The 23027-nt window shown below is 45.3% G+C and overlaps 1 protein-coding gene across 6 annotated transcripts in view; it reads left to right on the plus strand.

Annotated features, from left to right (window-relative positions):
- baiap2a (BAR/IMD domain containing adaptor protein 2a) overlaps positions 1 to 23027 on the plus strand; it is a 67648-nt gene that overhangs the window by 9747 nt on the left and 34874 nt on the right. For all 6 annotated transcript variants that reach the window (XM_037088967.1, XM_037088966.1, XM_037088964.1 and 3 more), the window contains exons 2-3: positions 7563 to 7638; positions 12709 to 12795. In XM_037088967.1, the coding sequence (XP_036944862.1) occupies positions 7563 to 7638; positions 12709 to 12795 (163 nt within the window). The remainder of the gene's footprint in view (positions 1 to 7562; positions 7639 to 12708; positions 12796 to 23027) is intronic.

Here is a 23027-nt window from a genome sequence, read left to right on the forward strand (position 1 = left end):
CACGAAGCCAGAATCTGAAACTCGAACATGTTGTTTGAATCCGCAGCAAACGAGGCGACACAACATAGGAGACAGACTCGGAACACATACCAGCACATCCATATCTAGCTGGCATGTTGGCATCACCACTTTTATTCAGTTTGTGTTTGCATGATATAAGCAACAACCATGTGTGTATCATGAGAGCAAATGCTGAATCTGTCGGTTTTGCAGCGTCTTCAAACAAACCGCCGCCTGTCACTCTGTGAAGGTATAAGAACAATGTCTTTGATGCGCTCGCTACGGATCGCTGTCTGCGTTCGTCACGACTGATGCTCAGCAACACGCTCAGCACACTTCTGTAACAAAAGGGAACACGAGAGCTGCTCTCAAACCGTACAGCGTCTTCTCTCAGCTCACGATGTTTGAAAAGGTTCGACCTCCTCAGCACAACGTGGACAGGGCGCGCACACACACATTCACGTGGTGTTCTTGGATTGGACGCGCTCGCCTTGGCATTCGGAGCACACGCTGCATGTGCCTGCTGCAGAGCCAGCGAGGCTTAAAGTATGCACGCAGGACAAACTTCTTCATGGCGTCTGTTCAAAGAGTATACCTGAACTTTGCTCTGAAATAAGCATGTGACAGTCTGTGTGTTTTGGATATGTGTACTTTAGAAAGTTCTCTAAACCTTTCAGCTGTGTTGAGGTTGGCTGCGTTCCCTTCACTCGTACCGCATCTCTGCAGAGATCTTTTCAGATATCTCTTGCTGTTGTGTGGCCGCCTGGATGAATCATGAAATGGCACTAGTCTACATGGAACCGATGTTAATCTGAGTCGGATTTAACCAGAAATTTGGGAGAAGTCGAGACACTGACGAGTCTATTTTTGAGCGTGATGTTTAAATTGAATTGGCATTCTTCTGGTGAAATGAGATTAGTATGGAATGCGACCGCTCACAAGCAGCTGTTGTCTCTCCAACGGTCTGACATTCTCCGATATTACAGCAGCAGGAAAAGCTTCAGAATATAAAAATTTAGGGAGAGTTGTGAGCAGAGTTTGTATTAATTGTAGTCGGGATGACACAACTAAACTGAACATCTGTAAAGTCTGATCCAGACTGGCCTTTGACAGAACACCCACTCACACTCCGTCTGACACTTATTGTCTGTTTTGGCCTCATCCCATTTTTGTAAATATCACATCTCAAGAGCGCATCAAGTGAATTTCCTTCAAACTTGGCGCTCATGTCCTCTTGGACTCAAGGATGAACCGATAAGATTTTGATTGTGGTCGTTGTGTAGATGCGTAGAACCGGCTGTAATTCGAGTCTTATCGTGACATTCACGACGATGATGTAGTCCTGTTGTTTGGTTGGTCTTGTCTGCTATTGTCGGCTGAGAATGTGAATACAATGGCAGCAAACCAAAGTAAGAGTGGAAATGTTTGGACTTTAATTTATGACTCCAATCTAATGGAGTGCGCTGCAGACTCACCAGCGGAGACTCCTAACCTCCGTTTTCAAAGTAATGCAGCAATTACTTGAATAACTTCGTAGACTGTTCGGACTTCTTTACATAATTAGATTTCCTCAGATCCGGCCCTTTTTTTTTTTTTTGGGGGGAGTGTGTTTGTGTTTGTGTTGCGTTGAATCATTGCTAACGAGGACTGTGCACCCCTTCCTGTGGTGATGTCCTGTTTTGCAGAAACACAGTGCAGTAGATGAAGAGCAACAGATCTGCAGTCACATGCACACTCACAAGCTGAGGCAGCGTTGATCTTAATTTCATCTAATTGTAGCTAATGTTCTCGTGCATATGTTTACATATTGCAGAGTTTATTTTCAAACTGTGAACTGGACAAACATTAAGTGTCGGCTGAACTTTTGCCCCGGCTTGCTGCGCTTCCCTTCCTGTAAACACTCTACAACACAATTACTGCCACTGGCTCTGTCCTCCCGTATCACATGGCAGCAAAACCCGACACGACACAATCAGCAGTTTCTCTTCAGACGGTTCTGTTCGGGCCCGTCGTGGTGCAGTGACTTGGGTAACACGGAGTTTCTCCCCCAGGAAACCATCAAGCCGAGGTGCCGAGACACCCCGACGTGTCTCTTCTGGTCCGGCCTTGTTCTTCATCAGTCAGTCGAGTCAGGCAGACAGCAGATTACGCTGCAGTCTCATGTCACAGGAATTAGTTTATGCTGAAAGTCTGTCCTACAGCCAAATACAGACCCATCATAAACTGCACTGTTCCTTATTTCGAGAGGAAATACTCACTGTGGGATGTCCATCAAACTGCACATTATCCACATTCCTCTGAGAGATGGGCAATATATCGAGATGATGTCGTCGTCCTGACAAGATGTTTTGTTTTTCCCTCATTTTTAAGGCTGCTTTTCAGTAAAGTGATGTCATTTTCTGACTGTTTTACCATTCTAGTGCTCGTCTTAACTTACTTAGCTATTTTGTCCACATTACTGATGATTACTAACCAGAAATCTCATTGTGTTCATGTTTTGTGACGGTACCTTACGGGGATTTCGAAGTATTACAGTCAGGGCCGTCACGATATCAGATTTTATACTGCGGGATGATTGTGACCAAAAGAATCCACAACAATATTGTTATCGCAGTATCTACCGCCCCGCAGGTCGCGTGATGCTCTTGTTTGCTGTCTTGTTTTAGCAGCTGCAGGCTGAGAAAGATATTAACTGCTTTCTTCTTGTTGGGCTAGAAAGAGTGAAGAAGAACGGGGTTTGCATCCCGTTGACCGAGAGTTATTTGTTTTCAAGTTATATTTCATGATGTGTGTTAAGTCATTTGCACAATTTGCTTTACAACACTGAATGTAGTTACTTTTAACCCAAACTTTTCATCTTTTCGTAAACCCGACTGAGTAGATTTGGAGCCTAGACTCAACCGAACCGTGAACAAAACAGTCCGAATCTGTGGCAGTTTTATTCAGAAAGTCTAACCAGACGTTTTATATTATGTATTATTGCTCACTTGATCACAGAACCCTTCACATGTGTCATAGTCTGAAGCTTCCGGCTGCTGAACAAGTCGCTGTAATCAGGAGTAAGATCTTGAAGTGTGTTCCAACACAGCCTACAAATATCAGTTTTATTTTCAAGCTTTTCTCCGCCGAGTCCTTTTTTCCTCCTTGATTGTGTCATTAGGGCCTGGCTGCCTGTCATTACATGACATATTCTCACGGTCCTAAAAGAAAAAAAAGGCAGTAAATGGGGGCTTCAGGGCTCATCTTCAGGCCCGTGGCTGGTTGCTGTGTAGAAAAAGGAAATGAGGAGGAAGGAGCGAAGGGGAGAGCGAGAAAAGAACAGATGACGGCATCCTGGCTTCTGATTGCAGCGCGATTCCCCCCCCGGTTCTAATCAGCTGGTGTTACTTGGAAATTACCCTCTTTGCATGTCATTACTGTGTTTGGTGTGTGTGTGTGTGGTGAGGGAACAGAATGAGTGGAGAGGGATGAACATCCCATAGTTTGAATCAACAGTCTGTTTCATATCCGCTGACCTTGTTTCAATTGGCGAGGAGAAATTCATTTGGTTGGAGCGCAGGGAGAAATCATTTAAATCCACTTAATAATGTGTGTTTTTTTTTTGCTTATCTGCAGCCTGTGTGCTCCTCGACTTCTCCATATTCCTCCCGTCTCACCTCACAGCACAAATGGGCGGTTGGACAGATTTGATTCATTCTGGAGGAAGACGTTTCTCTGCCCTCATTTTTAATTGTCTGCATTAATTTTTTTTCATCCCCGAGTGCTGATAATGACTTCATTCAGTCCTCGTGGACGTGGCCACAAAAAACGGACAGCTCCGTCTCCAAAAGGGGAAAAAGATCACACTTCAGCCGTGACATGTTCCTCATTTTATTATTTCTTTAATTGAAAGATGATACGGAGCAGAGCCTGAACGGGGAGAGGGACACACAGCGTGTGATTATATTTCTTTGTCTGTAATTCACAAAATATTCCATCCTCGCAATTTTCTACTCAATCACTTGCTTAATCTCTCTCTCTCTCTCTCTCTCTTCCTCTCTCGCTCTCTCTTGTCACACTACTTGAAGTGCCTCCTGGCCCCATTTCCCAATTAGCTGCCACAATTAGGGTAACAATGTAGTACAAGAGAACTGGGATGGCAGATTTAGCAACAATGGGAAGAGATGAAGAAACTACCTCACTTCCACTTCCCTTTTAGCTGCATGTAATTGATGCCTCTTATATAATGTGGTACGTCTGCGGTGATTCTTTACGTACTCTTGTTCCTGTGTGTGTGTGTGTGTGTGTGTGTATTCGGTGGCAGTAGGTCAGCGTGTGTGTGTGCGCAGAAAGGCGGCCCGGCCCGGTGTCGGCTACCTTTTGGCCTCGTCAGTGGGAGAGTGTGTCGTAATGATGCTGCAGCGGGCTCCGTGCTGTTATGTAATCCTCCCACCAGTTTGAAACACCACCACTCTTTTATCATAAAGCCTTGTATTAATGTAGGCGTGTGCACGACGACTACACACACACACACACACACACACACAGCACACATGCATGAATGCGCGTGTGAACTCGTCCTCCTCAATGAGCTGCATCAGGATCAGGCAGAGCGGAGGAACATTAAGGAATAAACATTTCCTCAGCGAGGTCCTGGGGGAAGCGTTAGTCTTTTATCTTCCCCGAGGCAGAGCGAGGAGGGGGGATACCTTCTTATGCGAGCGCTGTGTGTGTGTGTGTGTGTGTGTGTGTGTGTGTGTGTGTGTGTGTTTGAAGATGGGATTCTCCCCCAATTATGCTCCGATCCTTGTCGTGCATTAGACTAACAGAGCAGGATGGTGAGCGAACGGGAGCTGATTTAAACACCAGTTGCAGCTGGAGTCGTTTACAGTGCTCATCACGCCGTCTCTCCCGGCTGAGTTGGCTTTTGGAATACGATTATGTAAAAGAATGAGCTGACACGATGACCTCTGTGGAGAAACAATCACTCTGTAGAGCATTAATGTGCTCTTCTTTACGTGAACTTCTTCTTCCTTCAGGACCAGCCGTTGTTTTTAGAGAGTGAGCTCTCTCTGCAGCAGCCTGATGTGATCTGAGCCTCACAATGTTTGAGTCCTTTCTTTTTTGCTCGAGGGGCCGAGCGAGTTAACGGCAGCAGGGGAATTTAACCGGGGGGATGGCGACCTCAGAGTTCAGCCAGCCAATCACCATGGGGACCTGAGTAACAGCTCACCTTTTTCTTTTGTGCTTGCTGCTGTTACTCATTTACATTTTTCTGCCACAACAGCAGAGGCCGATTAAGGTGAAGTTAAAATATGTTGCACTCAGTTTATACAGGTATTATCCTTCCTGGAGTTAAAAAGATTAGAAGATTAAGATAAAACATTTTTTTGTGGTATCGAGGCGAGCTCCGTCATCTTCTGGTGGACAATGGATCATTGTTTGATCCTGTTTGAAAGTCACAATCGTAACAAAACTGTTGACTTTTAAGATACATAATCGGAAAGATTACTCATCCAGCAGCCCTCGTGTGTGACTCATTTATCACTCTGAAAACCACAACTGAAACCTTTAGCCGGTCCCAGGCAGAACAATCCTTTAACGTAACAGCATCTGTCACCATGTCCAGACTTATTGTCATCATCTTTTTATTAGAAACTTTCTCTTGGCCAAGGTGGCGGCCATGATGGTGTCAGTAACGTACGTTCTGCAGATCGTGACGACTCAAACGGGGTCAAAGCATGAATCATCTCTTGCCGTTAACCACCGTACATATTTTTTTCTAAAATGTGGTGAAGGAAACCAGAAGGAGAGAGACTTCACCTCTCTATGTCCACACTTAATAGACAATGCAAGGTAACTGACAGTAGGAGTAGCTGCACATCTTAATGATTATTTTGGGTTGCGATCAACCTAGAAGGCATCCGAAATCTCCTTCTCCAGGTGAGCAGTAGGGTTTGTGATATTTAATGTCCTTGTACTTCATATTCCAAATTTAAGATAATCAACCCAACCTCAATGTACCAAGAAAGTATCTGTAGGTTTGCGCTGATTGGACGAAATGCTTCATGTGACTCTTCCTTTGGGTGGCATGTTGTAAAAAGTGAGTACCAAATTATTGTAATTTAGATGCTTTAGCACTTAAATAGATTAATTTATGGATTTAGAAATCTACAACAAGTCGAGCTGCAGTCTTTACAGCTGTAACTGATGGTGACTGACTCCACCTTCATTTCTACTGTCCGGGCCTTCAGTTGAAAGCACGCTCGCGGAGAGGCGTAGTAAAATAGTTACTGTCGGTAATGAGAGCATCAGTGGTTCGTGTCTGACTCATTGGTGTTTCTGCTGTAGGTGGGTTATGCTGTACTCGAGCCACTTGAACTCCGACTCATGACAGGATACACGCCACGGCAAGCACAACGCCGCCCCATCCAAATCCTGACTCTCATTAAACTGAACGACAGGCAGCGAGATGAAGGCAAAAAAAGGAAAGAAAAAAAAAAAAAAAAAACGCTGACACAAGACCGAAGATGAGGCGCACACGATATTCAGGTGGAGCTGCCGGGTTCGTCTCAGGCCGACACCGGTGGCACCTTGCCATGATATCCTGCCACGGTGTGGATCCAGGCAAGAAGTAGATTATTAAGTGCTCTCCTGCAGTATTGATGGCTTGTGTTTGGGAGTGCTGCTGCAGCAGTGTTGTGGTTGTCTCTCTGTCCCCTGGCTGTTCCTGACTCGCTGACTGGGGACCGGCTAATTGGAGGAAGCCCTGGAGGAGCACAGGAGGAGGAAGGAGGAGGAGGAGAGGGCGCAGAGAGCTAGAGGAAACGATGATGGTGGAGGATGTCAGGCAATCGTGCATTCTCCTGCATTTACACCGACTCCTCCTGCGGTGTAGTTGGACTCTGTACCTCCACAGTAACCCAGTGTACTGCTGATATAATTAAAATGAAATGTCACGGCGGTAATTTTAAGTCTCCCATCTGATGAATTGTGGCCAACAGCATCATATATCACGTCTATATGTTGAATATAAACTGCCCTGTCCTCCAGCAGCCTTAATTAGTCCTCCCTGTCCATCATCTAACACTCTCAGGCTATAGAGCGTACGCATCCCCTGCCAATGCAAATTTCACTTTGTCCGTGAGCTTGTTTTTAGTCCACGAGTACCTCTCCCACTCCCCCGCCGCCATCATCCACCCCCATCCTCTCCCGCAACCTCCCACCTGGACTACAGTATATTTCTCCCAGTGAGAGATGGGGTGGGGGGGCAGGAACGTAGGTGGAGGGAAACCGTTCCTGCCCTCATTAACATTCGACACAACCTCCAGTGTGTCCAGAGATGTCTGTCGATGGCTATTTACTCCACGCGAGAGAGAGAGAGACAGATTATGTGCAGCTGAAGGAGTGCATGTGTGCGTCACAGAGAGAGAAGGGGAAGAAGAAAGTGAATAGAGAGAATGAATAGAGCGACGGCCAAGTCTTTTCTCCTCTGTGGCCTTGACCCCCCCCCTCACCCGCTCTGTTGATAAGCAAAAAAAAAAAACCACAACCTCCCATCCTTCTCTTGTTTTCTCTTTCAGACCATCATGGAGCAGTTCAACCCCTGCTTACGGAACTTTGTTGCCATGGGGAAGAACTATGAGAAGGCCCTCGCCAGTAAGTCCTCTTTTCTCTCATTTATTTTCTCTGTGCTTTTTTTTTTCCTGCTGCAGGTTTAGGCACTCGGCCAAGCCGCCCCCCCGACTCCCTCCATCTCTCTCTCTTTCTTTCTCCTCGGCCATGTATAGATCTATCTACTTATCTTTCGTTTATGTCTTAGGATATTTATCTCCTTGCCCAAAGGGCCAGGCCTTATCATGTAATGCACAGCCTTTCTGGCTTGGCTTGTAAATTGTAGGGGTGTTGGGGGGATGTGTGTTCTAGAGAAAACACAAAGGGCCTCTAATCAGATGCAGAGGTGATGATGGCTCCCCGTCAACAGTCTAACTCACAAATGAAAACCTGCAGATATACAGTTTGTCGTCACCTTCACCGGTTGCTTCCTCTTAGGTGTTGTTATCTCCAGAATCCATCATGGTTGGCTACAAGCTGTGCACAGATGTCTGATCCACACTGACACGAGGAAACAGGAGTGTCGAGATTTCAATTCAGTCGAAATTCAATCAGAATCGGGCATTTTAGATTCGGTTGTTGAAGTCAAAAGCAGGATTTGGTGATTCTCTCAGTGGTTTGTTTCCCCCCCCATCCACCTCCCGCCTACTTTTACTCACCCGAAAGAGAAGAAAAAAAATCCACTTTAAACAATTCAAAGGCGACAGAGCTGACTTACCACCAGCCTGCAGCTCGAGCAGACATTTATTCTGACTCCAACAGTATCGGTGATGTTGGGTTTATTGTTTTCTTTCGAGGAGCGGGTTTACTTGTTGGGGGAGAACTGAACAGAATTGATAACAGTACCATAAATCCTTGGTAGATTTATTTGGGAGCAGAGTTCAGATTTAAGAAACTGATCTTTGTAACAAACTGAATTTCTATCTTTTGGTGAATGTTCTTCTTTCTCCCCAAGGATAAAGTCAAACTGCTGCTGTGAAATACCTTTTTTAAAGAAGTTGTCAGGACATAAAACCAGTGAATCGATCCGAGGGGGAGGGGAGTGTGCAGGCTTTTAAACTCTGCAATCTGTTGATACGATTGGTTCAAGTTTACGGTTATCGACAGATGGTTCATCCAATCACATGCCGAGTATTACTTGGAAAGTACCTGGCCCTTTCCAAACTGGTTTGGCAGACAATTTCCCAGAAACTTCACTGTAACAAACAATAGCCCGTCAAGTTATGGCAACAATGTGCCAAAACTTTCCCCCAAAACGCCCGTCCCCCCTCAACACAAGGCAGGAACCCCTTAATCCAGCTAATCCAGAAACGAGAGGGGCTTCTTCCCCCCTCCCCCTCCCCAAGCATGTGCGTATTTCCCCTGACACACACTGTAACTAATCCCAGCCTTGGTGTAGGTAGGAGACAGACTGGTGGGGCCTTGTTGAGCCATTAAAGACCCACTTTGCAGGATTGGCTCAACCGAAGGGACTAAGAAGCTCTGATGTGCAGGGGGGCAGAGGTTGGGATGAGAATACTTCCTCCCATATGGCTGAAATCACTGAAATTATTCAACACCAGCCACCATGAAAATGGCAAAAAATGTCTTCCTGGGTAGATCTGCTAGATCTGGATGAAGGGGCATGTTCCAGGTTCGCCAACACAGCAGTCAGTCGCTAAATCTCACAGCGTTCGGTAGGTGTCAAAGCAACAGATGCAGACAAGTGAGTGACTCCGACTGCCCACCAAACACGGCCCGGAGCTCGTTACACAAGCCCCCTGTCAGCACCACGAGGACGGTGTAGGTGCAGGAAATGATCGTCGTCCTGATTAAGAGATGTGTTGTTCTTCCTCCACTCCTCCGGAGCGAAGGATGAGTGATGGATCAGTAGCTCCGAGATGAGCCCCTCCCCCTGCCGACTGTCTGCCCGCCTCGCAATCAGAGATCCGGTAATCCTCTCCGTCTGTCTGTGTGAGCCCCTCGCCACACATTTCATTAGGCAGAAGTAAAGTATCCATACAGATCCAGCTTATCTACTCAGCCGCCCTTCAGCTGCACACACACATGAACACACACACACACATGCTACAGAAGCAGCAGCATCGGCAAGAAGAAAGTGTCCGTTGCTTAGAGATCACTTTGAAATATCTGGCTGTTGCCACCACAGTCGTACTCACGCAGCCCCCCCCCCACCACACATTCACACACTCACATCAAGGCAGGCGGGAGGTCTGCTCGGCTTAATGAAGAAGAAATCAGGCGTGATGCTCTGGAGGTTCTCTGTTCTCAGGTGTTCCCCCAGCAATAGAGGAAGGAGGAAACGCATGCCATCCTCTGCCTTTGACTCAGCTGTAATTGGGATTAGCATTAGCATATGTCGCTCATCCTCGGAGCGGAGCTGCGAGGGCTTCCAGCCCGGGAGACTCCCTCTATCGCCGCGCTGCATCTGTCTGCTGGAATTAGCCTGCCCCTGTCAGGCTATTGTTGTAAATGTGTCTCTCACCTGGCAGCTGTCTGCAGGCACAGGGCCCATCTGTCACCTGGGCCGCTGTCGGGTTCACCTCCAAAAGGCAGCGGCCATTATTCAGCGGAGATGGGCTGGACTGGCAGGCTGTGTGGCAGAAATCACCGGGAGACGACTCTGCCCTGCGTGACCGCTGTTGGCCGGCGCAGCTGCAGCTGGAATAATACGGTCTGAGGTGGATATTGATCTGGACAAACCATCCTTGGGAGAGAAGAGGAGATATGGCCGCTGATCAGGATTAACCTCGCTTGTTGTTTTTTTTGCGTGCACTCGATATGTAGAGCAGAGGTCGGGCGCTGTGTGTGTGTGTGTGACATCCTGTTTTAGTGACCCTGTGAACTCTCTTGTATTCAGCGAATTAAACAGGAGTTAGGCGACCTCGTTGGATCATGAAGGCAATTAGAGCTTAACTATTCATCAATGCTACAGAGAAGTCGAGTCGAGCGCTTCCCGCTGAAAAGCCACAATCTATACGTCACACCTGAAACTGTCGGACATCCATTGTTGCAAGAGGACCAACCCCAGCAGGGTGAAGTGATATCTGTACAAGAGTATGAGCTGTAATCCATCTTCCAATCAACGGGTGCCCCCCCGGGTCACTGTGTCACCCTGCTGTCTGGTGTTCAGACATATTGACAAAAGAGATTAAATGGAATGGAAGAAGGAAAAGGCCAGTGGTGTTTAACAGCATGCGGTTAACAGCGTGACATTGTTGTTTCTCTGGCAGGCAAATATTGAATTCCAGTGGTCCACCCGGTCGCAGATAAAAAAGAGTTTAGGAATGAAAAGTGGGTGGAAATTGACTCCAAACACCAAACAATTTTGACTCAAACACGCACAAGCACAAAGTCTGGTGGGCTCGCTGCAATGTCTGGAGCTGCAGCTAAATGTGGTTTAAAATGATCGATTAATTGTTAAAAATGATCATTTCCCTGAGCTCAAAGTTTCTAATTGCTCCTTTCATCCAACCAGCAGTCCAAAATCTGATACTTTAAAGTAGCTATCACAAAATACAAAGAAAGGCAGCAAATCCTCACGTTTTAAGAAGCTGGAAGCAGCAAATTGTTGGCGTAGTTACTTAAAAACAGTTGAAAAGCTTTCGATTTCATCTCTTTCATCCACTAATGAGTTAACAAAAACATGGCACTAAGTTTGGTGCAGGATTCACTGAATGACAGGAAATTTCAACTTAATTCCTTCTAAATATTAAACCTTGCTGCTCACATGAACCTCGGGGTGGTAATAAACCGACTGTCTTTCTCATTACAACACAAAGCATAATGGAAAACACCTTTACTGTGCATGTGTGGCTCTCCCATCAAGCACAAATTATCTGTCAGGAAATAATTTCCTCTTCTGCAATCAAGCACGCAGAAACTCCAGCAAGATGACGGCGACATCAGCGGAGCCGGTATTCTCTGCTGCGAGAAGCTGTGATTCACTACTTGAAAAGCATCTGAGAGAAAAAACAGACCGCAGTGGAAGGAAAGACTGCGAGTGTTTCAGCGTCGCCGGCCCGACTGCTGTTTACATGAAGCGACGATGAACGATGTGAAGGGTTCGTCTTTTTCCAAATGTGTTAAGACGGCGCATCGTAACCTCTGCCGGAATGTAAATAAATACATTTATTCCAGGACTACACTTGGAATATTAGTACAAAGCTGCATTAAATGAAAAACACTCTACATGTAAACAACAGATATTGTGGTTTCAGTTCACTACATCTGGCTGAGAACTCTGAATCTCCAGATGTGACGATGACTGTTCGTGATGAACTGAATGATGAAGCGTTTCCTTTAGACTTTGAGAAAATTCTCCCACTTCTTTCGATATATAAACTATTTAAAAATCCTCTTGGATTTGCCGGAAAATACAACTTCAAAGCTGCAAAACAGGCCTTTTTTCTTTGACTTTTGAAAGATGATTGCTGCAGATATAAATACCTCGCAGGGTTCCAAGTTAGCTTTTCCTCTGGTAGCACAGGTCCGATCAACTTTTTTCAAAACTTGGCTGCACCATTTTTTGAATGTATGCATGCGGCATCAGGTTTCGACCAGTTTTATTGAGCAGTTCCCTCCAAACAATCCATCTGTATCATCGTGATCTTTATGAACTAACAGATTTTGGCTCGCTAATTTCCGGCTAAAATGCTGCTAACATGATTGACGTTGTGAGTAGAGCTTCTCTGAGCTTAATAACATTAAGTTGGCTACCGTGTAGGGATATCGAGTCGTTAAAATTAACACTGAAATGAGCTGACGCCTTGTTAGGGTTAACCACCAAGTCTGAATGTGTTGTTGTGGAGCTGCTGGTGCTTCAGGCTCTGCAGGGCGAGGTTCCTTTTCCGATCAGATTGTCTGCAAAACCCACAACAATTTGAACTCCTTTCTAAAAATGGCCGCGTGTGTGACCTTTTTAGCCACTGCCGCTGTCTTAAAGTAGTGACAGAATGAGTTCAAACTTAAACATCAGCAGAAAAAAAACATCTAAAAACATCACACATGAGAGTTAAAAACGACTACTTTTACTGAAACTGAGCACTTCCTCCACCGCTGACTGTGACGTTTCATGTAATAACCTTTTTGTTCTTGCTTCTCTTTTATTTCCAGATGTGACATTTGCAGCCAAAGGCTACTTTGATGCTCTGGTCAGAATGGGTGAACTGGCCAGTGAGAGTCAAGGATCCAAAGATTTGGGTAAGTGACTGATCTCACCTGATGATCTCACCTGTTTTCTGTCCCTCTCTCTCTGTCTGTCTGTCTCTTCGTGTGGTGGCGTTTGGCCTCGGTCACATCGGTCTTTTTAACAAGCAGCATCGGTTCGTCATACATCGACGTCATCCAACATCAGCTTCCTGTGCAGGGGAAGCTTTCAGAGGGACACGTGTGGGTTGATGCAGGAGGTGTTTTTTTTAATTAGAACTCTTGACTGAATCATTTTCGTTCCTGAAGCATTTTTTTTTCTTTTTTAGATTGTGTCCTGGAGGAAATAAGAGATGTCATCAGAGATAGAAATAGGTAACAATAATGAATGCAGCTCAGCGAGGTGAGAGCTGATCATCATTTATTTACAGCAGTGCAGAAGATGGAAGATTGATTTTTTTGGAGGAGCCTCGTTTTTTTTTTTTTTTTTTTTTTATGTGACTTGTAGGAGTTTTACCAAGCTGATGCATTTCCATAGTCATGTTGAATCCGTGTTGAAAAATGTAGCCAGAAGTGTTAAAGTCATGTCAATTAGATGCGTCTGCCGGCCCGTGTGTGCGCTCAGGTTACAGCCACAGAGGTCAATTGGAGGACCAACACCTGGTCCTCTCATAACGAGTGGTTTCCTTGGTGATCGGTGTGTATTTGCTGTCACCTGCTCCTGGGAAATCAGCTCCTGTTTGAAGAGACTTTCGACGGCTTGATCTGCGTGGAAGTAGCTGTTGATTTGACGGGGCCTTTGTTGCTTGCGAAGCTGAGAATCCAGTTTGGGTTTCCTCCAGCCCAGCCAACAGGGACCGACATGAAAGTACTCCGCAGGATGTTTTATTCAGTACGCGGCCCTCGCTCCATCTCTGTCTCTCTCTCTCTCCCCTCGATCTCTCTATCTCACAAGCCTCAGCGAGGTTTTCTCCCATTGATTCAGAAGTTTACAGCGGTGTCTCCATGTTGAACTGAGCCTCACTTATAGTAGTAGGATCTTCCCAAGGCAAAGGCAACCTCAGCTGAACTGTCACGAACAGAAAGCAGCGCGTTTGTGATCCGACTGATGGCTTGAAGATCGCGTCACGGTGGCAGGGGGAGTTCCCACGAAGTGAAAATCCATGCTTATGTGTGGCTCTACATCGCACCTACACACCGCTATCAAAATGTTGTGTATCTGGGGACCGGGCCTCACAGATTAGTGTACGAAAACCCAACTCAGTTAACTTTATTCTGGTGAAACTGGATCACAGTTTATCAAGTGTTTTATGAAATCTTCTGGTTGCTAAGCCCTTAACTCTGGACGGATGGCTTGACTTGTTGCTAAGGTAACTGCTAATTGCTGCTAACCTGCCAATCAACGCCATCGGATCAGGGCTGTCTGCAGCCTCTGAGACTGACGGAGGCCTGTTACAGATCGATGGAGTTCCCTGATGGACGGATATTTGTAGCTTTGTTCCTCGAGTGCTAATGCAGCTGGTTGTTAGGTTGTTAGCTTGTAGCCGTGCAGCTAGCAGCCCTATTTGCCGACCCAGTAGAAACAAATTCCACGTCAAATCCCTGCTGTCGAACCTCCGTCTTCTCGCAGACTAAGTTCTTCAGCATCGATGTGGACTGTCAAGTGTTGGTGAACTGCTAGCTCCATGGCAGGGTGCATATTTGTGCTGCTGGCTACTGTAAAGGCTAATCAAACAGTACTCTACTAGCTGTTTAATGCCAACCAAACACTTACTGTCACACACTGTTAGATGTGTGTTTTGGTTTGTGTGTGTGCTGGTAGGTGAGTCGGCTCCACCTTGTTGCTGCATGTTTTCACTCAGGACAAAAAAATGCCAATTCTGGAAGTTGTGTGTGTGTGCGTGTGTGTGTGTATCAGTTTCTCCACCTCTTTTGTCACAAGTGTGTGTGACGGAACTGAAAACCGGATCCTTCTTGAAAACAGCCCTGCCTGCAGGAGGATCTGCGAGGGGACTGGATGTTTGCAGTGACTCATCCTCCTGGTCATCTTCTCTCTTTTATATGTGCTGTAGCTTGATGAACACAGACAAAAGCAAGACAAAGACTGAATCACTCTGTGCAGCAGTGAGGTTGCGATGTAGCTAAAGATATTCGCTGTATCACTGCTTGTCTCCAGTACAATGCAGCAGCTACACCCGACACTCCCCCCCGCATGCCACTGCGCCTCCCAGGGGGGAGGATCGGGGTTTGTTTTTCCAGCCACCTGCTCCGGGGTCCCCACCCATGAGGTCGGTGCCGGTGCCCTGACCTCCTGTCAGACCGCGCTCAGGGGTTAGCGCCGAGTTTCCTGTTTATCTGGTCGCAGAGCTCAGAAATATCCACAGATTCAGAGGAAAACTGGAGGTTAGCAGAACGGATCACCACTTGCGTGGTTGGCGACACAGAGAACATGGGTGGGAGATTTAAATCTGAACTCAATCAAGATCTTTTAAATCTCCCTTTTTTGTGATTAATCTTGAGATCTTAAAGAGATGTTTGCAATGTGAATAGTGACAGGAAGTGTGTTTTTTTCCCACACTGACTGTGTCTCAATAGATGTTTTCACCCACCCTCTAATCTGTGTGTGGAGATCTTAAGAATTAAAACCCCTCCGAGGTTTTATTTGGGGTGTCTCAAGTTTCTCATGCCATCACACTCAGTCGTGATGATTAAGGAACGAAGCCTCCAGGTCTGACAAGTGAAGCCATTTCAGAAAAAGTATTAGTTGTAATGATCAGGAGGAGGAGGAAGAAGGGGCTGTAATGGTTGTGGAAAGAAGCCCTTTGAGAAAATTACCCAATATCTCACTTGATTTATTACCTTTTTATCAAGTTGCACGAGTTGAAAATGTTCAACTCAAGCGAAATTGTTTTCATGACGCTGATGTGACGTTAACGCTGCTGATGTCCGGACAGTCATGAACAAGAATGGAGGAGAGGATAGTAATAGTTTATCATCTTCTTTCAGACTACTGAGCCTTTAACTATAACTTTATTATCTTCATCATCTCTTATAGAAGCAACGTACAACCCTCAGCTATGGAATTTATGAACACAAAAAGAGTTGATGACCCTAAAGAATCGTCCATGGTCTCTTTTTTTTTTTTTTTTTTTTATCGCGCATGCTCGCTCTCTTCCCTCGTACGTTCATGAGTTTGAGCTCTCGTTGCTGCTCTTTAAATCCTGTTAATTCCATCGAGGCTCGGTGAGAGACGGGCTGCAAATGGTCCCACCTACACACCTAAGAGTCGGCAGCTGCTCTCCATCTCTTTCCTCCTCCCTTCTCTCTCTCTTTTTTCTGTTTTTTTTTAAATTTTTCTCCTGTCTTTTACACACACACACACACACACACAAACAATATGCTTAAAACAGGGATTGCATTTACCTTGTGAAATAATGCCGTCTGTTGCTGTTTTTTGTTTTTCTTATTTATTTATTACCAACGAATCAGTGTGCTCTACGCCCCTCAGATCACACCGTGTTCCCACAGCGATGCCTCTTCTACTTATACGGTTGTGTGCAGGGTTTTTTTCATTTTTTTTATTTGTTCCATGCATAAATCTCCCGTCATCGCTGTGTGTTTATACAGTACGAGTGCTCTTTTAATCCACTTGTGTATATCTCCGCCTAAAGAGACAGAATCTCTCTCTCTCTCTCTTTCTCTTTCTCTCTCTCGTTCACTCGCCAGCCCCACTACTCCCACACACTCCCTCCCACAGATCCTCCTCTGGTTGGGCTAATCATCGCCTGTCACTTTGCCACCCACACACACACATGCATGCACACACACACACACACACACACACTAACGCACACACCTGCCCTCCCTGCCTCCCTCTGTTTTCTCCCATCCTCCTCTTCTTTTATCCCTCTCCATGAAGAAGGAGTGAGCCCTTATTACCTCAGTGACATCTGCGGCTTTTCCAACCCATCTAGGGAAATACAGGGAATGTGGAGTTTTCTGCGGTCGGGTGTATTTACGACGATCTTTAGCTGACCGGCTCGGCTCCGTCGTGTTTATGCTCGTCTGAACTTGGGAGGCTTGTTATTCACGACCCGACCCCGAAGCCAAATGGGCAATTTACAGGTTTTAACTCCCCCTGTAATTCCTAGTGTTTTGATTTGTCATCATTCTAAGAGCTCCTTTTAACTCAGTCCCAACCAATCAAATCTAGAAGTTTTATATTGCAGGGAGCACACATCATCTGTTTGATTTAATTCAAGCACAGCTCATGCAGCCGGCCCTAAACTACTTTGCAGACCAGTGTGTCGTGTCGTTTCTGCCACTCTGGATCTCTCAGTCGAAACAGAAGGATCCTGGAGTGATGGGAGCTGTTGTCTTCACCCATAAACAACCGCCAATCAGAAGTTTGTGCAACGTGACTCAGGTGGAAATGTTTACAGATCGACTTCCTTCCTCGCTCTCTTCCTGACTCTCTCCTCGCAACTTCTAGCACCAGGCGACCAGAATGAAATGTTGACTGTGTTTAAATCCACCCAGCATGAGATCAATAAAGCGCTGATACAATATTGGGTTAGAAAAGCGGGTCAGAAATCCCCCGTGGGTGTAAAATTTGCCCCAGTACTGTGTTCGTGCTAATTTGACCCAACACGAGTTAACTTTGACCCAGTGTGGGGTCTTTTAGCCTGACAGTTCCTGACGGAGCTTCTCAACTGGTTTGGTTTCATGATTATCGTTTGACCATAAGCTCAACAAGTTCCTCATTTCTGTGTAAGCAGAGAGAAGAACAGTATCTCAGTTAAAGGGCAACTTCACCACCTTTAAACAACTGCTACTGAAAAAAAGAAGTATAAAGCCTTTTGTGCCATGCAATCTGATCAATTCCCCTCCAGTGATATCAGCAAGTGGCTAAGTTGCATTGTGGGTAATGCAGGTGCTAGCTTTTGAAACCGAAGAAGAAGAACATGTGGATTGAAAGAGGTGAAATCTGCTTCTGCTGTATCAATCATGATCATTTGATCTATACAAAATGTGTCCAACAGTGTTATCGGAGTGGAGGATTAGAGGACTGCTTTTCAAAACACATGCTGACTACATTACCCACAATGCAACTTGGCTATCCCTGGATTTCATGCAGCTTCATCTGGAGCCACAAAAGTCTTTATACTTATTTTATTTTACACTTTACAGGCACAATATGTACGTTCTTACAATCAAAAACTACCAAACATGATCACCAAAGAGTGACGAAGTAACAGTTTTGACATTGTGACATCTGTGTATTTTCACTGCAGAGATATCTGCTGAGGTTAGCATGCTAGCCAGCTAGCTCTGGTTTATCCTGGTCCAAAGCTCCTGTGCTAGCAGTGTAAACGTCAACACATCCCCTGCGCGCCAATCTCACAGGCTGGACTGCTAGCTGCACGGCTAACTGAGCTAACTTGTTTCTTGATGTGTGGCCAGTTCTTACGTACTGCACCTTTTTCAGCTGTGTGGCATGTAATGGATCAGATGGACGGTGCATTTTAGGAACAATGTCCACTGCAGTCTGAGGCCAGGCTGGTTTGCTTCCTGTGCTTTTGAATTTGAATGCATTAATTTCCCCCGAAAGGATCATTTGCATAGAAAACAAGACCAGCAGACCTAAAGTTAGTTTATAAGACCCAATTTTATGCATAATTTACTTTCTGTCCCAGTTGAATCTAATGCAGTGACTGAACAGTAGAGAGGTTACGTGTTGGCAGAAGGGAAGAAGGTTTCTGGCAGCGGGCCTGTTACAACTCGCCGCTGTGGTCAGCCTGTGCTCTTCGTGTCCTCAGGTGAAGTGGAGTTGAGAGCTGCTGAGTGCTCGGCCGGGCGTGTTCCACTCTGCTGTCCTACATGGATAGTGTTTCACTCTTGGACATTTTTTAAAGGATTAGTGTGAAAGTCGGGCTACAAACTGAGAACTAGCCTGATTCCCGTGCCTGCATGTAATCTCTGCCGCGGCTCTCTCCTTTCGTCCTCAACAATTAAAAAAAAAAAAAAAAAAAAAAAAAAACAGGCTCCCTCTCGAGGCCTTTTGGCTGATTAGTCTGTTTTTCAAGCAACCTGAACGTGGAATGTAAAGTGCTTACAGTTCAGCCAGAGGAAATCAAATATCTTTCTCCCCTTTTATCGACTTCTGTAACCTCGCTAATTGCTACATTTTAATAACACACACGTATGATTCAGCACAAGGACGTATCCTTTGGGAAATTACATGCATTAGAGGTAAAAAGGGGGGCTTGTATTAAAGTCTAGTCAACCACTGATTTGCTTATGTTGCTGCAGGGTGGAGGGGCTGCAGGGGGGTGGAGAATAAAAAAAAAAAAAAACATAGCCCACTGAGTAATTACCTGAGGAGGAAAAAAAAAAAGGTTCACACACACAAATGAGGCTGAAAACTGATGTTGCATAATTGTCTTTTTTAGGTTAATGGATCGGGGACGTGAGCTTTAAATTTTCTGCCAGTAAATGAACGCCGTCAAAGGTTAAATGACACGAATGTTGACGGGACTCACCGACACGCCGTGTTTGAATGATCACCCACGAGAACACATGCTGTATACACACATCTCTCTGTCTTTACTCTGGCCTACCTCTCTCCTCTTCCTCCTCCTCCTCCTCCTCCTCCTCCTCCTCCAGCACCTGTCCCTGTTTAAATGAGAGCAGAGGAGCTCTTTTCTTAGCTCCGTGCCACCATCCCAGGGGTCCCTGCCTTCTCCTGCTCTATTTCTGAGGCGCGCACTGCATGATGGGAAGCCAGTGGCCCCCTACACTCTCCACCATCCCCACTCACTCACGGTGCCCTTCATCTGTTTCGTGGCGGTGACATGTAGCTGAAGGTGAGCTCGGATGCAGCTCAGGTGGACGCCGGAGGAAAACCGCACACACACACACCCAAAAAAACCCCTCTGTGCGTTTCCTTCCATCACACACTCGCCAGAATAATCGATGTATTTACAGTCTTCTCTCGCATGCGACGATGCAAAACACCAGAGCGCCGTCAGACCTGTACGTCCACCTTTCTACTGATACGTCGGTGTGATGTGTGTGCATCAACATTTCTCAGGTGTGTGTGTGTGTGTGTGTGTTTTAGATTGTTATCTGTCAGGATTACACAAGAAGCAGCGGACCTGAACTCAAACTGAACTCACGTGTGCTAGCATAGCTGCTAACAGCAGCAATATGTTTCAGTTTCAGTCCTGCACTCTCAGCGTCCTTGTTCCCAGTTTGAGCACAGCTGCAACTAACGATGTTTCATTATCGATTAATCCGCCGATGTCAAGGATGGACACAACATCACCCAATATATCGCACTGCTTCCTCTTGCGGTGCGATTATCTATACCCTGGTTTTAAATATAGATATTCCTAATTCAACATGCAGGTGCTCGAAGTAAAACTGACACGATGTGATTCACATGATGGATGAATGAATGAACAGGGACACGTTACAGTCAGTGTGTGTGATAAAGAGGCACTAAGCTGAATCAAACTGACATCACACAGTGAATAAAAACATAATTTGCCTTTTAGGGGTATTTCATGACGTATCTTTATTCTTGAAATACATTGATTGTTGAATAATCACTGACTCTGTGACTCCGAACGCCAGGGAAGTCTATAAACTGTCAAAGAAAAGGATGAAAAATGCTCATCATGATTCCCAGGAGCCCAAAGTGACGTCTTCGAGTCGATTCTTTTGTACAAGCAGCATTCGAAAAAACCCAAAGACTCTCCTTTCACTGTCATCAGTGACAAAGAAGAGCAGCAGATCCTCCCGTTTAAGAAGCTGGAAAAAGAAATCAATCATCAAAATAGTTGGAGATTAAAAAAATCTGTCAGTGTTCACGACCCGCTCCTCGTCTAGAAAGGACGATGGATGTTTGACGTTTTTGCTTGAAAAACAACTGAAATAATTGAGCCTTTGCTTTTTCCAGCTTCTTACTTGAAAGTATTTCCTGCTTTTCTTCTTTATTTATGATAGTAAATAAATAATCTTTGGGTTTTTACATCTGAGAAGTTGAGAACCAGTGAATATTTGACATTTTGCTTTGCACAAAAGGAAACGTTGAATCGATTATCAAAATAGTTTCATTAGTTTTATTTCTCCTCTGACTGATTAATCAGCTGACTGTTGCAGCTGTTGGAACTGCAACAATTGGGATTAATTGATCAAAAGAAAAATGATCTGACAACTATTTTATCAAGCAAAAATGTCAGAAGTTTCCAGGTCTTTTTTTTTGTCTTTGAGTTTGGGACAGTTTGTTGGACAAAAGAAGCAATTTTAACAGCTTTAAAAAAAATGTAATAATCATCAGATGAATCATTAGCTGCAGCCCAACTTCAGATGTGAATACCGTGTTTGACAACCTGTACTGACCCTGGTTTTCTTTGGGCGGGATCAAATAACACGCTGAAAGCCGAAGAGCTGAGCAGTTTGTTTTGTCGCCCCTCCTTGAGCCTCCATACCTCAACAGGTAGCTGCTTGACTTAATGCCTCCACTCGAGTGCAGAAGGCTCAGAGCGCCGAGCTGCACAGAAAACAGAGAAGGGCACGTCTTCTTCTCTGAAACACTGAGGTGTCGCTGGTTATGACCACACTCTCAAGGGACTTTATCCCGTCACTCCAGTTTTTGCTTCCCTCGCTGTCGCTTTCTCCGCCTAATTTGCCCCTAGAAAAAAACTCCTGTTCCCTTTCATGTTTCTTTACTTTGCACTTCAGTTAAAGACTTGGTTGCTAAAGAGCAGAGCGACAAAAACACCCAACGTCTCTAAAGGATTCCACACCCGGCTTGTCACCAACATGCACACCATAATCTGCGTGAAGCAGCCGGATAACTGCTCTTAGTCCTGACATCTTTTAAATGTTGTTTTTTTTTACTTGTCTTGCCATTATTTCGCTTTCTTCCTCTCTTCTGTGTTTCTCAAATCAATTGAAATACTTGGAATTCATCACTTAGTACTTTCAGCCACAAAGGAAAGCAGTGCCGCACAGAGGAGTTTTTGTGCTGCAGTAATCAAAAAAAAAAAACGTCCCCTGAGAAAACTTGAAGTCGTTTCCTGCTGCCGATTTTGCAGCGTTGTGCAGGTTTCTGTTAAATTGTCCTCCACTGTACCCTAAAATCTTCCCTCAGTCATGTATGACAAGTTTGTGTTTCTTCGTGCCAGCTATCACACCAATCAGGTTTTAGTTTAGTTTCGTCATGGAGGTATTTTTACAGGGTGATCGCCCCTCTAGACTCGTCTATCAGCTCCTCCGCGGATGACATGCAGCAGGTTAAGACACATCAGCTATGCAGCGCTGCATCATCAGCTTATGCAAAATAAGGGAGCAGGAATTCATGGATTGGAGAGCTGACATGTGCCAAAGTCCTGCTCCGCCTCTGAATCAGCTTCTTTTTTTAGGAGAACTCATAGACTAGAATATGGTAACGGATTGCATCCACCGAGAGGAAGTGTTCAAATTGAGTGTCAAGGTTTATTCGACAATAAGAGTTAAATGTGAGAGTTAACTCTCTGTGTTGCTTCTACTTCTGTTAGACTTTTTGCTGCCAGATGTGGTTGGGTGACACCGTCAGGGCAGCGCTACGCCTTCATCCTCTCACTCGGACTGAGGACAGACTAGATGCTTCACTGCCTCTTGTGGTACAAAGTGGTATGGATGTAGATCCTTCAGCTAAACAGGATTATTACATCTTTTTTTTGTCGTTGTTACACCTAAAACTTAAACACTGCAGCTCCCACGAGGCTCTGACAGCCATTCTGTGGCTCTGGGATATGTACTTTTTTAAGACTGCAGCAAACTATTTTAACTATAGTAATTATGATATCTATGTAAAATAGTTAAATATTAGATGTGTGAAAAAAATACTCATATCCAAGACAGGAGACAGCATTGTTACGCTCCAGCTTCTTGCTGTTATAAAACGTGTTGTGTGATTGAGGCGAGCGGAGCAGCGGCTTAAAACGAGAGGCCAGGATTTTGGCTTGTTGATGCCAGATGGTTTGGATTTGCTGCGTTACAGTCTTATCCAGCAGACAATGTACGACAGCCCTACCTGAGACCTCGTTAGAGTAAACATCCAGATTATTTTGCAACTGCGCCGTGGCCCACTTCTCCTCCGTTTCCCTCCCCGTCGAGCCTTCGTTATGGCCTCAATGCATGACACCATTGCTGGACAAACTTATACTAGGCTAGTAGGTTGAACAGCTGTGATGGCTCGAGCTTCCGATTTTAGCAGCGTGTCATGTAAGTATCAA

Source organism: Acanthopagrus latus, chromosome 23, assembly GCF_904848185.1.
Source record: "Acanthopagrus latus isolate v.2019 chromosome 23, fAcaLat1.1, whole genome shotgun sequence".
Classification (NCBI taxonomy): domain Eukaryota; kingdom Metazoa; phylum Chordata; class Actinopteri; order Spariformes; family Sparidae; genus Acanthopagrus; species Acanthopagrus latus.